Raw genomic sequence first — 15,329 nt, 5'->3', positions numbered from 1 at the left:
GAAACTGCACTCAACTCAAAACACTGAGTCTAGAGCAGCGTTTCTCAACCTGTGGGCAGTGACCCCCCTCGGGAGTCCAGAGACCTTGTCGCAGGGGTCACCTAAGGCCATCTGCATGTCAAATACTTACATGACGATTCGTAACAGAAACAAAGTTAGAGCCGAGAAGCGGCAGAATAATGCTATGGTGGGGGAGAGGCGGTCACCACAACATGAGGTACCTCACCCCTCTGAGGCAGGAACTGTAGTAAGGGGTGACGCATAGGAAGGTTGAGAACCACTGGTCTGGAGGATGAACTTGTCGTGTTTTTCCTACTTTGACACAATTCCCTTTGCTCCTGCAGCCACCTCCGTTCACCCATCAACAGCCCTGTGACAGGGTTATTTACACTGCGCCCATAAGCAATCTGGAATCCCGCTGACTTAGCATACTGTATCGACAAAATAGGACATTACACATCATTTTGGACTGACTGACAGTTTGGTGTTCACAGGACTAAATGATGCCGGGGAACAAGGCAACGCTAAGTAAAAGAAATCACCATCACTTGTCAAAAAAGACAGCTGTACTTTCACACAAACCTTGATCCTCCGAATGCTGATGACCGTCTCTGACACTTTCTCAATGGCTGAGGGGAAGAAGAGGGTGACCGTCAACCGAACAGCGCCATACAGAGTCATCGCCACAAACACGTGGCTGGCTGTAATCCGATTGCCCAGCAACACGTAAGTTGTGAAGGTCACGAACAGGATGACTTTGTTTGCGATGAAAAAGGATGCCATGTTCATCCCTCTGAGGTAGGAGCTGCCCAGAATCTTGGAAATTTCCTTCCTAGAAAAGAGGAAATACATGGGTTTTCGCATACAAACGCCAACGTCGAGGTCACACGCGTGAGGCCCCTTGCTGGGCAGGCACAGGCGTGTTAGGGTTAACTGTGGGCGCAGGAGGGATGGCTGGGTCTACAAAGAGCCGCTGTAAGCATGAGAACCTGAGCTTGGTCATAGCATCCACACAAACAGCCAGGTGCGGTCGGGCACGCCGGAGTCTACGCCGCTCCACGCCCCGTGAAGCTCTGGCCGGCTCTTTCTGCCTAAGCGGGAACCCACAGTTTCAGGGGAGCTATTCTCTTCTCCGGCATGAGCTCGGAGGGGACAGGCTGTGTCTCCCTCACTCTCCTGTCACCCGTATGCAAGGTGCTCAGCCCAGGACTTACCGTTAGGCACGTTAGTAGGAACGGACTTGAGGTCTTTATAGAATCTACTGGAAGTGACCCAAATGTTATCCTGCTCCTCCAACACCGGGGAGACAAAGACAGGCCCCTGTGACTCACTGGTACCGGCCAGGCCGGGTCACTGGACCTCAGTCCCCAGTGAGAAATCTTGCCTCAAAAAGTAGGTGGGTGGGCTCCTGAGGAACAGTACCCGTGGGGGACCTCTGGCCTCCACATGCATGTAAACACCTGTGCATACATACCTACACACATGAAAACATGCACGTGTAACAAACAATTCTTTTTTTTTTTTTTTTTTTGGTTTTTCCAGACAGGTTTTCTCTGTATTGCTTTGGAGCCTATCCTAGAACTGGCTCTGTAGACCAGGCTGGCCTCAAACTCACAGGGATCCGCCTGCCTCTGCCTCCTGAGTGCTAGGATTAAAGGCGTGCGCCACCAACGCCCAGTTGTAATAAACAATTTTTAAATGACTTGGGACATTGCAGAAGAAGTAGCTGGCACATACTCTGGGGGGAAGTTTCATTAGAACCACAGGGGACACTAAGCCACTTTACAAACACTGCTAGAGGTGTAGGGTAACAGTTTGGGTCACTTTGAGTTGATTTTTATCAAGGACCCAAACAGATGCATTCAACTAGCATACCCAAAGGTACGTCCTGGGCCAGGTACCTTACAGGTGACCACAGAGGATGGGTGAGACACAGCCTTTCTCCTCCATGAGCTCGGGAGGGAACTGCACCCCTAGAACTGTGAGATTTATCCAAAACTCCAGACAGAAATGGCTGGCACAAGCTTCATGGGGCTTGGGGAAGGGAAGAGTAGTGGGAGGTGGCATGCTTGGTGGAATCCACAGACAAGGGACAGAAAAGGTTTCTACATTTTAGCTATGGAAGTCTCAGGGGTCCAGCGCTTGCTACAAGAGCTTATGAAGTCCTGTGCCAGAGTGCAGGAACAAACAAATGTTAGAAACAAAATGAAAAGGACGGCGTTCCCATAACATCCACTGGGAGGAATAACGCCCATCGTCCGAGTCAGGGGCTGGTAACGCTCTCTGTCACCCTCCCACTGCGCTGACCTCAAGTGGAGCTTTATTTTAAGTGTGATCTTCTCGAGTTCCTCTATCGTGGAATCACTACTTATAGGTCACTTGAAGCACTCAGAAACACTTGGAATCCCATTTTTATCATCAGAAGACGTGCACTGGAAGGCTGGCCATGCGGCTTAGTGATATATGGTATAATGCTTGCCTAGGACACCCAAAGGCCCTGGGTTCAGTCCCCAGGACCATCAAAACCAAAGTGAGAGTGAGAAAGACCGAGGCAGACAGACGGACACACAGACACACAGACACACAGACACACAAGAGAGTGAGAAATGTAGCTTTTGCCCGGATCATCAAACTTAGTGTTACTGCCACACACGCACGATGACACATGATCGTAACTGAGCTGAGTTACCAAGGGGGCAAAAAACGAGAGCTCTAACCCACTCAGTAAAATCAGGAAATGGAAAGGTACACAACCCAGCCATCTACACCAAGACTTACCTCCTCAGATTGGTAATGAGGTCACCAAATGACGTCTCCCACGCGTACATCTTTATTATCCGCATGCCCGTGATGACTTCATTCATGGTCCTGATCCTGGCGTCCGTGATGGCCGCCGTCTTACTCCTGAGGGGAGCAGATGTGACAGATGAGCCACAGCCAACCCCAGGCTCAGACAGGGACCCAGGGTCAAGGCTGTCCCTGCAGCTCCTGCCCCCCACCAACACAACACAGGTGGGTCCTACTCTCAGGAGCCACGTGGAGGAAGAAGAGAAACCCTTCTGCCAATTACCCTCCAACCTTCATACACGCGCATGTGTACCCTCTGCCGTAATTCAAGAAAAGCGGCTCTCGAGAGAAATACGCTACGAGACGGGCGAATCATAAAAAGGGGGAAAGGGGAGGGGGGAGACCAGCCTCCAGAGACAGGAGCAGCAGGAGGCAGGAGAGAGGAAAGAGGGGGAGGAAGAGGGGGGAGAAGAAGAGAGTGAAATAGAGAGAGGGAGAGAAATAAAGAGATATGGGAAGTGAGCGGGGCCTTTTTAAAAAGGGACCATAGTGAATGTGCACAGGTGGTGCTCTTAGTGACTGCAGCTGAGGGCGGCTCCTGTCAGAACCCCAAGGACAGGGCCAGTACAGATGGCTGGATACTAACATCCTCCCTATGGTAGTTTAGATAGATAGGTAGATAGATAGATACATAGATACATAGATAGATACATAGATAGATTAAATAGATACATAGATACATAGATGGATACATAGATACATACATAGATAGATAGATACATACATAGATACATAGATAGATACATAGATACATAGATACATAGATACATAGATACATAGATAGATACATAGATAGATACGTAGATAGATAGATAGATAGATACATAGATAGATACATAGATACATAGATACATAGATACATAGATACATAGATAGATACATAGATAGATACGTAGATAGATAGATAGATAGATAGATACATAGATAGATAGATAGATAGATAGATAGATAGATAGATAGATAGATAGATACATAGATACATAGATAGATACATAGATGGATACATAGATAGACAGGTGATAAATGATACAAAGATAGATGATAGAAAGATAGACAGACAGACAGATGATAGATAAATGATACAAAGATAGATATAGGTAATGAGAGAGAATGATGACTGATTGATGATAGACGGATAGATAGATGTAACAAGATATACAAAAATAAGATAACTGGAGTTACCGTTACTTAATGTTTAAGGTCACACATGTCACTTACAGTTAGGATGCTCTTTAAGCAGTTATACTGAAAAGCCCTCACCTTTCCCTCTTTCAAGACCAGCCTTTGGCTTATGGCTGGGTTACTCCCTGGCTACGCCTGAAGAGCCCGCAACATAAGTAGAACAGAAAGAGCTAACAAGTGTTTGTTTTGCATCTGGGTAGCAGACTCGGGCGGGTGCGTTACCAGACGGGACACATTCTCGGTCTGGGATTCCTCTTACCGCAGTGACGAGAAGAGCTTCCCGATACAGCTTTGCAGAGGCAGAAGGATAACCAGGACAGCCATGCCGGCCAGGCAGGAGATGCCTATCTCCACCCAGAGCAGGATGGTCACCGCAATGGCCTGCAGGGGCCCCGCCCACAGAAAGTGCAAGAAGATCGTCACCTGTGGATAGGAAGCCGACACACGGTGAATAAAACAAAACTGGCAAGAACGCATGTCAGGAACGTGGTGCTCTAAGAACTGGCAGGAGACGAGGATCCACACAGAAGCAGTCACACTGGGTCTCAACCTGCTGAACGGCAAGGGCCCTCGGCAGAAGAAGCTACGCCGGCCCAACAGACAGGAGACGGAGAGCCTGACATAGGGCGGCTTGGACTGTACCATCCCGGGGACGACCCCGGTGACCCCCCCCCCCCGTCATGCGTGAGAGCAGCACTCCCCGCCACGGTCTCTGCCCCCTGGATCTCCTCAGCACCTCGGAAAAGCCTGGGAGATGGTGCCTACCACATCCTGCAGTCATAGCTGCGCCTCGGAACAGGAGGACCGAGTCCTTAAGACAGAAGCGAGTTGCTTATCCTCACCTCTGGGTGAAGTTTATGTTAGATGAATGAAAATGGCTGCAGTGTATCACAGGTCAAGCAAGAATGTTCCAGACATTGTGATCAATATGTAAGGTTAATGTAAAAAAAAGATGGGTGTGGGATGAGAGAGTTGCAGTTTCTAGTTAGTATCGCCCATGTGGCATGGCTTATCAGAGTGTCCCTATGTGCCAGGCACCACACGGGGCTGTGCTGGAAACTCCTGCCCTCTAAGACTTGGTCCTCTAGAGAAGGAGAAGGGTAATTCGCTGCCCGCACCACTGCCGTGTGTTAAAGGTTAAGGAGCGGGGAGGGGCGGGCAGGGGAGGGATAGGGGAGGACAGCCACTCAGGGCTATCACCGCATTGGCCGAGTTGGGGAGGACTACTCTCTCTGATATAAGTGTGCTGCTGGCCACATCACACAGAAAAAAACAAAACTGGGCTCCACCCCATAAACACATCTCACGACACCTCTGCCGCACGCAGAGGTGAGGCGCAGCTTGGACGTGCCTGCTGCATCCGCAACAGGATCCCGGTCTACACCGAAACCCTCGCCTTCCAACAGGGGGAAGAGGGGTAGGCTAGGGCAGGGACCCGAGAGGGGCGGGACCTACTTGATCAAATTTGTTGACATCGTTGGACAGCAGGTTGACGATCTGGCCCGTGGTTGTCTTCCCCATGGCTGTGTTACTTAAGCGAAGTGCCTGGAATGAACGCAGGGAGGGAGAGTTGTGTCCTGCAATGATAACTCTGACCCAGCGTAGCAAACAAGAGAAATGTGCTTCCGAGGGGTTTCCGTGCGACATAAGGGCCAGGGGGGCGCGTGATGACAGTCCTAATGCCGGGCACTGACAGCTGTGTCTTCAAAGGACAGCCACAGGGGGTGGGGGAAGCAGGAGGAAGTCCCAGCTCACCTTATCTTAATCTTCAAAGGTTTTACTTAAATAATATTCATTTTACATCCTGGCCCCAATTTCTCCTCCCTCCTCTCTTCCCTCCCTCCTTCTCCCCTCCCTCCTCCCTGCCCTCTCTCCTCTCTCCCCTCCCTCCTTCTCCCCTCCCTCCTCCTCCCCTCCCTCCCCTCTGCCCCCCACCCATCCACTCCTCCTCTGTTTCTCTTCAGAAAGGGGCAGGCCTCCTGTGGATGTCAACAAAACATGGCCCTATGGAGTTCCAGTAAGACTAACGATGCCCCGTACGAAGGCTGGGCAAAGCAACCCAGAATGAGGAGCAGAGTCCCAAAAGCCAGCAAAGAGGCAGAGGCAGCCCCTGCTCCCACTGTTAGGGGTCCCACAAAACCAAGCTACCCAGCTGTCGCACATACGCAGTGGTGGGATTCAGAGCAACAATGGACCGGCTGGCGGTTACATAAACGCCAAGGAGAGCCTGGTACAAGCCAAAGCCGCCAAACCACAGGGAACCCCACGTGGACACAAGTCACCAGTCTCACGGTAACCCGGCAGGGGGACACCTGCCTGTAATCCCCACAGCGGGAAGGCAGAGGCAGGAGGAGCGCAGAAACTTCAGGGCCAGCCTGGACTACATCATAAGGCACCGGCTATGAAGGCAAGAAAGAGGAAAAAAAAAAAACACACCCTTGTGGGTGGCACCATTCCGATGGGAATGCGGGCAGCACAAATGGGCACCGGCGGACCGTAATCAAACAAAGCAGAGGGTGTGAAGTTGGGAGAGGACAGAAATGGATCTGGGAGGAGTCAGCGGGAGAGCAGGGAGGGGTGACTATGATAAACATACAGTGCATGCATGACAGTCTCAGAAAAGTAGCAAAAACGTCACTCTTAAGAATATGTGGGAGCCCAGGGCCTGCGTGGGCCCTAGAGCTGAAAGGAGGAGTGAACACATGCCCCCCAATATCTAACCCAGAAGCAATCCCCAATTAATTGATAACCACTTGCAAATCTACTTTTCCCCCAAGGGAGTCTCACTGGGGAAGCAAACTTCTTAGGAGTAGGCAGCGTGCCCAGCAAGAGATGGCCAACAGACAAGGAACGAACGCCATCTTTGCTGGTGCGACATTTGCCTCACAATGTCATGCTGGGTTTATTTTTATTATTTGTTTCTTTATCCATTCGTTCTTCACTTTGTAGCCCTCGGGTCCTCTGCCTGCATTATTACGGCATCTGGTGGTGTTTCTACGGAATACCCGAGTGTGTGAACCCACGGGTCCCTGTGTCTGTGTCTGTTGTCCTTTCTTGAGCTCCTTCTATTTATTTGTGCTGCCCCGTTCCAATGTGTCCCTCTTTGTTTTTATTATTTCACTGTCAGCCCTCAGGAGCCTGTTTGTTTTCTAGTGAGAGAAGGAGGGCAGATACTAACGGGAGGGGGGCTGGAAGGAGCTGGGAGGTGTAGGGGGAGGAAACCGTAATTAGGATAGATGAGGGAAATCTACCTTCAAGGCAAGAAAGGAAAATGTAATAAAAAGAGACATATTACACCATTTTCTACCTAACACATTCTCCCACCTAGGCTAAAGCACAGTCTTCAAGCCCCTTACTTTCCCATTTCTAAAAGGAAAATACACACACACACTCACACACACACTCACACACACTCACACACACACTCACACACACACACACACACACGACGCGCACGCACGCACGCGAGTCTCTACAGTGAAAAAGAAGAAAAAGGACATGACAACACACCCTACATACTATCGAGAGTGCACACAGATGCCAAGGAAAGAAACAGAACTCGGTGACTGACCACTGCTGCTACCTGAAAACACTTTGAGCACCTGTGTTTACATTCAAACATGTGTCAATCCTGAAGGCTGAAAATACACAGCATATTTTTAAAGAATTGGGTATTTAATACCTAATTTACTTTATCTTGTTTTGACTGTTACTTTGAGACGGGGTTTCTCTATGTAGTACTGGCGGTCCTGGAACTCACTCTGTAAACCAGACTGGCCTGGAACTCACAGAGATCCACCTGCCTCTGCCTCCCAAATGCTGGGGTTAAAGGCATTAAAGGCACAGCCAGCCTTGATACCTAATTCCAATAGTTCAAGTAAGATGTCAAACAGACATGGCCCCCAATGCCTACACACACACACACACACACACACACACTCTCTCTCTCTCTCTCTCTCTCTCTCTCTCTCTCTCTCTCTCTCTCAATGAATGAATAAATGAAATGAGAACATCATACTCTAATCCTAAATAGATGATTAAAAAGAAACAGAGAACAAAAGTGAGAACAATTGCATGGACAACCATTCACAGACGACCACTGTCGGCAGGGAGCACTGACAGTCACCAGTGACAACCTGTGTGACACGCAGACCCCCCACTAGCATGCAGGACTACTTTTCACCAACCACATCTGTAACTCAGGGAACAAAAGCCCAAGCTGAGGAGGTTCAGACATGCGGGCCACATCAGAAGCCACCAGAAGTTGGTGACTGAGCAAACAGTCCAAAAATTAGTGTTTCCTTTTGCTTTGAAAACTCTGTCATTAATATTACAGTTGGGTCAGAAAAAAAACCAACAAACAAACAAACAAAAAAAACCAACGAAAAACAAAAAAACAGTGAAATGCTTTACTAACTATTATCTGTGAGGAAAACAGTTCACAAACACAGCTCACAGACTTCTGGCCTCTGTCACGACAGAGTAGTTAATTCACACCGGTCTGCTGGCCTTGCCCTCCACTGTACAGCCACCAGGTTGGACAGCCCAGGAAGCAGCTGCCCCCGGGCTCTGACCGCAGGCAGGCTCTGCAGGCCCGTGAGCCCTGAGGGCAGGGGACACAGGGGTGGCTCAGGACTCACCCGGCTTCCTGCCCAAGTAGAAATACACCTACCCCACCCGGGGAAAAGAGATGCCCCACGCTTTGTGGGAGAAACGCCTGGAACTTGTGGGTCACGGCCACAGAGGCCAGGCCCCGGGACAGTTTGCCAAAGCCTTCCCCGTCCAGGGGCCGGGCTGAGTGCCAGAGTACCAGAGCGGAGTGAGTCTGAGCTCAGCAGGACTGGGAGACACCAGGGCTCTGCCCGGATGGAGCAAACAGTTCTTCCTGACTGCCTCAGCCACTCCGTAGCCATGCCAGGAAGGCCGCGCGCTGGTGATAAGATCTGTCTAGAGTCGGCCAGGCCCTTGGTCTGAGTTCAGAATGGAAATAACCGCCCCACAGCTGCGGTGCACGGAGACCGGCAAAACCGTGCTGGTTAGGACCAGCCTCAGAAACAGAAATCAGCACGGGTGTAATCCAGACTTCTCACGCCTGCCGCGTCACGCCCACCTCAACAGGGTAGAGCGTCTGCTACACAGGCAAAGGGAGAAAGCAAAACAGTGACCCCTAATCACGGAAGGGGGGGGTGTCAACAGAAAAGAGACATGTATCCAACTCGCGGAATCAGCAAAGGAATATAAAACAATAGAGAGGTAGTCGTAGGAGAGAAACAGACAACATCAAAAAGAAACGAGCAGAATTCTGGACCTGAAAATGTGCAGCATCTGAAATAATGATAATAAAATTTTTTTTCCAATTAACACTGACAGCCGATCGTTTCAACCGGTCTATTTCCAGGGTGACTAACATAGTTCAGGGACCACTGTTGCTCCAACCTAGAGCCTCGCACAGGGGAGGCAAGCTCTCTGTAGTTGACCTGCATTATTCCTAAGCCTTCGTTTTACTTTTTACTTCGAGACAAGATCTCACTGAGATGCCCAGTCTGGCCTTGAACTTGTGACTAACTGGCTCTGGCCTCCAAGCATCCGGGACTACAAAGCTATGTTCTTATTTCTGTAATTTGTGATCTGGAGAATAGAGGAGTAAGCTAGCCGGCAATTCGACCTTTCTGTTTCCTAGTTCTCTCTCTGCCGGAGGTCCCGAGGATACCTCCTGCCTACCTCCTGGCCATTTGGTTGGGGTTTTTGGTTTGGTTTTGTTCGGTGGGGTTTTTTGTTTTGTTTTGGTTTTGGGGTTTTTTTTGGGGGGGGGGTGTGGTTGAGATAGGGTTTCTCTGTGGCTCTGGAGGTTGTCCTGGAACTAGCTCTTGTAGACTAGGCTGGTTTCGAACTCACAAAGAGCCGCCTGCCTCTGCCTCCCGAGTGCTGGGATTAAAGGTGTGCACCTCCACCACCACCTGGCTCTTTTTTTTAAAGATTTATTTTTATTTTATGTGCGTTGGGTTTTTGTTGCTGTTTGTAAGTTTTGTTTTGTTTTTGCCTGCATGTCTATGTAAGGGTGCCACATTCCCTGGACCTGGAGTTGCAGATGGTCGTGAGCCACCATGTGGGTGCTGGGAATTGAGCCCAGGGCTTCTGGAGGAGCAGCCGGTGCTCTTAACCGCTGGGCCATCTCCAGCCCAGGCCACTCCGTTTTTTGTTACGCCAGTCACAGCAACACATCTTCGCAGAGCTGCTCCTGCCAAGGGCCAAGGTTCAGTCCCTGGGGCACTCATAACCACCGTTAGGGCCAGTTCCAGGAGACACAAGGCCCTGGGGGCCTCTGAGGGCGTCTGCACACACGAGGTACCATGCAGACATGGAGACACAGAGCCACGCACCCACAAATAAAAATATTCTTTTTAAAAAATTCGAAAACAAACAGTATCACCAGTTCATTGGACGAACTATTCTTCTTCTCTGAATTATTTTCCTGAGTAAAATAGGAAACATAAAACCTAAGCATGTGTATACATGCATACATACATAATACATGCATACATACACACATACATATATACCACCATAAGTCAATATGGGTAGAACGTGGCCCACGGCACTTTATTTCCACGGGAGCCACTAGGATGGAGGAACGTGCTTTCACCTTAGGAATCTGTAAGGACTCAGCTTGACTGATAGGATTATTTGCGGAAGCAAGACAAGAGCGTGTCTGTGCTAGATTTTCTGTTTCGGTGGTCACCCTCCAAGTGAGGTCCTGTGGTCCTGACTGAGGAAAGGGAAGGGAGCTGACTGAGCATCAGGGCTCATCCCTCTGTGCCCCGACGGCCTGTGTATGTGGTCACGCGCCTCACGCTCCCGCCCAGGGCCTTCCCATAGCGATGGACTCTACTCTGACCTGAAGCGACCCCTGCCTTCTGTAGCAAGTGCTTGCCACAGAACCCAACCACCATCTCAAAGGAAATCTCCTGAAGCCCTTGTCCTGCGGTCCCGCCGAAGCAGGCGTGTGAGCAGCTCGCGGTCACACCAAGGACTCCTCTCGCCCGCCCTCCTGCCAGTGTCGGTGACCCTCGGCGTGAGGTTCCTCCCCAAGTGCCCGGTGCCTGCGTGTTTGGATTCTGCACACTCCACTCTCCGCCCTTGCCATCAGGGTGACAGCTGCCCTTGAGACAGCCAGGACAGGGGCCTCCCATTACTTACTATCCCTTCTGAGACCAGCGGGTGGGGGCAGCTCAGTGTGAACACCCACCCACGGGACTTCCAGTGTCTAGAGTTCATGACCCTAACCCCAGTTAGTCAGATAACGCGGCTCCCGGGTAAATGGGGCATTTTACGGCCTCAGGCGACCGTGACGGGTGTGCTTACGTCACTGAAGCAGAATACCAGCCGCACTTGTCCAGTGTCATCGGCTGGAGGAGCTGAGGCATGCTGCCGCACCCTCTTCATGACGGCGTGGTCCGGAAGACAGCCCTGCTGCTTTTCAAAGGGAGAATCCAGGAACTAACTGCCCAACATCCTCCCGCAAGCGTGAACGCAGTGGGGGGGATTGTTGCACACGGTCAGCCTTGCTGCCTCTCACTCTGCGGAGGTAAACCGATCCAAGGAAACGGGAAAGCCCGAGCAAAACCACCAGCCTGCCACTCTCCGGGATCTGACAGTCCAGACGCCTCGAGGGTTTCTCCTCTGCTTTGTTTGTTTCTAGGTAAAAATAAACCGTGTCCATGGCTACCTAACCTGTCCCAGAGGGGGGAGACGTTCGCCCACCCAAGGTACCAACAGCTCTCCGTTCACCCTCTTCTATGTCTCGTATGTCATCAGACACGCACAGAGCGGACTAGCCCGGTCTGCCTGGCCCCGTGCACATGTGAGTATCCAAGCATGCACGGTGTTACCGTATGAACCCGCTCTGCTCCATATGAGGGGATCCCTGAGATCTGCGCTGCGAGGTCATGCTGAGAGTCAGGCACACACGAAAGTCCAAAACGTCCCCTCACCTCACCTCACCCCCTCTGAATTTTGCTCAAAGCCACCAAGAATCCCTAAGGTTGGCCTCTCTAAAGCCTTGGAAGGCCCAGGGCTTCTGCAGCTCGAGGCAAAGGAGGCCAACCAGGGTCAACGATATTGAGATGGTTGGCAAAGATGACGGATGCAAACACTGCACCTCAGGGGTCCTCAGCGGTCCTCGGCACTTGGGAGCATTTTAGAAAGCCTACTTAAGAACTAAGAACAGGAGTCCTGGTGAGTCAGAGTCACCACCACAGAGCTATGGGAAATCCACACAGCCTAACCAGCTCTAGGAAGGATGCCACGGGAAAGCAAAGTGGGGTCACTTCCCCACTGAGAGCTCCCTCACACAGCTCCCTGCGCCACCAACTCCGCTGTCTGAAGAGAAGCCCCACCCCTGCCGAGTGGGAAGAGAGGATGTGCCACAATAAGGAGAGAAGAGAGTGTGAAAAAGCCCAAAAAGACAATGCCAGTGAGAAGAAATGAGACAGGCCTCCCGGGGCACGGACAGGAAGACAAACTTCTCAAATCTTCTTAAAAATCTCTTATATTTTCCTGATTTGTCTCTAAAACGCAAAACTACCAAAACAAAAATGTGTTTGTAACTTATCTTCTGGAAAACTGCGTGTTTAATAACAAAATTTACATGTGAGCCCAAGCCCAACTCCTTATGACAACTATATATGTTCAGTCACGTTTGACTCTAAAGTTACTCCTTATTTTTATCATCGTGTGCCTTCTTTTAGGCCAAAAGAGCAAATATATGGACCATGACATATATTATTTTCAGATTTTACTGACAATCAGTCAAAAGGAAAACACTGGGCCTGAGAGACGGTTTGTGGGAAATGTTTCCAAGTCTAGCAACCTGAGTTCAATTCCTGGGACCCAAAGATGGAGAAAGGGTTTAGACTCCCCAAAAACTGTCCTCTATCCTCCAAACAAACACTGAGACGCGTGTGTACGTGCGTGCGCGTGTGTACAACTTAAATTTTTAAAGAGTATTTCACACATGCAATTTCACTTTTTGTCCTAAGGCTGCACGTTTCCCAAAGTGTCACCCTTGAGCAGGAGGCTGGTCACCAAACACAGCAGCTGCAGACGTTTTCATGTTTCAAAGTTAGTTCCTCACCCATTTCTTGTCCCCACCACTGCTTTTGAAGGGACCTGGGAATAATAAATCCTTAGGGAGCATCCCCTCTACCAGGAGGAGGGAAAAAAGTGCTTCAAGTCATGGAGCCTAAGTAATGCAATTGTACCATGCACCACACATCTCAGAAAGCACCGATACTCAACTTATCCATGAAAGAGGAGCAAGGGTACGGAGAGGAGCCAGGGGCCAGCGCGGCTGCCCACTGCAGGGAATGCGGTCATCATCAAGTTCCTACTTCCAAATCCTACATTTCCCCGCTCATTTGGGTGGAAAGATAAGCACATCCAGGAGCAGCTGTAGGCCACCATCTGCACCCTCCAGGAGACGGGGACAGAGACAATGACCAGGAGGCGGGGACAGAGACAATGACTGCTCATTACTAATGGGTCCCTGAGGGAATGAAGAGGAGAGGAGGCTGCAGAAAAACAGCCAAGGTGGTGCTTTCTCAGAGCCGGGAGAGACGGGCAAAAATCCTTCCTCTCCTCCGCAAAGAGCTGAAGCGACACCATCAGGACGACGACCTGTCACATCCTTCACTGGAACTGAGAACTAGTGGCTCAACCTCGTCGTCTGGAGTGATGTAAACCAACTGTCAAAGGCCAAACACCGCAGGGTTCCACTTTAAATGAGGTGTTCACACTGGTCCAGCTCACAGAGCTGGCGAGTAGGATAGTGGTTGCTGGGGGGGGGGTGGATATGGAAATGGTAGGATGGTGGTTGCTAGGGACTGGGAGGGGATGGAAATGACAGGATGATGGTTGCTGGGGAGCAGGAGGAAATGGAAAGGATAGGATGGTGGTTGCTAGGGACCAGAAAGGGGTAGAAATGATAGGATGCTGGTTGCTGGTGAAGGGGGGGGGGGAGAGGAGATGGAAGTGACAGTCAGTGTTTAATGGGTATAATGGCTACAGATTTGGTTTTGCAAGAGGAAAGGGATTCCAGAGACCACAGCAGTGATGGCTACAGAGCAAGGTGAGTGTAACTAGTATAGATGAACTGCATTTGAAATGATCCATTTCCTGCTTTGTGTATTGAACCGTTAACTTCCGTAGTTTAAATGTTCTGAGAACAATTACCTTTCAAGACCCAAAAGGAAATAACCACCCACTATAAACGCTAAACCTAGAAAGATATCTTTAAAAAAAAAAAACTGAAAGGGAGGGGATGAAATTCCTATCAGATCAGTGAAGCAATTTTACGACCAAGAAATTTTCAACATCTGTCAGTATGACTTCGGTACGCACACAGATAAAACAGGGCAGAGTTCATGTCGCACCGCCCGTTTCAAAGAGGCCACGTCTGTCCCCACATGACCCTCAGCTATCGGGCCAGCCATCATCTCTATAACAACATGCCCCAAACATTCCCTGGGACACCAAGTTCAACACACAGGTTCATGAGACCTTTCCTTGGACAGACAGGAGGCCAGAGCCCGCCCCAGGGGCTGTTTTATTGAGCACACATGTGACTCAAGACGAATCCTGTGGCCCCTCTTCTAACGCACGCCGCTGCCCTCTGTCCGCTCAACAAGACGGTGAGAGCTATGCCCAACAGGCCACACCCTGCACTGTACACACAGCTGCCAGCCCCCCAGCTGTAAACAGCCAGGCCATGAAACCCACACTGTACCGGCCACACCTCCCACTCTGTCATATAAACAGCAACCAAGCAGGACAGTTAGGAGGCCAATATTTGCAGATAAGAAAAACAGGCAGCGTGCAGGCCTGATCCCTGAGATAAAGGACTCGCTTTCAGCTCCCCATGACGCACAGGGCCGCACTGCCTCGGCAAAGAACATTAACTGTGATTAACACGTTGAGCCCTTGGTCTCTGGCGAGTGGCGCTTTTTCGGAGGTCCTGCCAACTGTAGTGTCACCTGGCTCATGGAAGACGGTCACCAGGGGAGGTAATGGAAGGGGGAGGCAGCTCGTCCCTGGTCCTCCTTCCCTCTGCTTCCGATCTACCATTCAGTGCACAGCTCTGCTCTAACACACAACTCCACCGCTGCAATGTTCCCAGCAGATGCAAAGCAGAGGTGTGTGGCTATGGAAACCTCTGAAACCCAACTCCAAGACACGCTTCCAAGGGAGAACCAGAAAATCCGAGACACTCCTCCATGGGGAAGCAGCCCATCTGAGACACTCCC

At 50.5% G+C, this 15,329-nt stretch overlaps 1 protein-coding gene across 1 annotated transcript in view; it reads right to left on the bottom strand.

Moving 5' to 3' along the window:
- Nucleotides 1-15,329, bottom strand: part of Abcc4 (ATP binding cassette subfamily C member 4) — a 197,369-nt gene that overhangs the window by 131,574 nt on the left and 50,466 nt on the right. Inside the window, exons 5-8 of the mRNA XM_005079412.4 lie at nt 5,485-5,574; nt 4,289-4,452; nt 2,779-2,904; nt 583-832 (exon numbers count right to left, since the gene is read on the bottom strand). Of these exons, the coding sequence (XP_005079469.1) occupies nt 583-832; nt 2,779-2,904; nt 4,289-4,452; nt 5,485-5,574 (630 nt within the window). The remainder of the gene's footprint in view (nt 1-582; nt 833-2,778; nt 2,905-4,288; nt 4,453-5,484; nt 5,575-15,329) is intronic.

Source organism: Mesocricetus auratus, unplaced genomic scaffold, assembly GCF_017639785.1.
Source record: "Mesocricetus auratus isolate SY011 unplaced genomic scaffold, BCM_Maur_2.0 Super-Scaffold_2245, whole genome shotgun sequence".
NCBI lineage: Eukaryota > Metazoa > Chordata > Mammalia > Rodentia > Cricetidae > Mesocricetus > Mesocricetus auratus.
The sequence above is the reverse complement of the archived record's forward strand: the minus strand, read 5'-3'. Positions and strand labels throughout refer to the sequence as shown.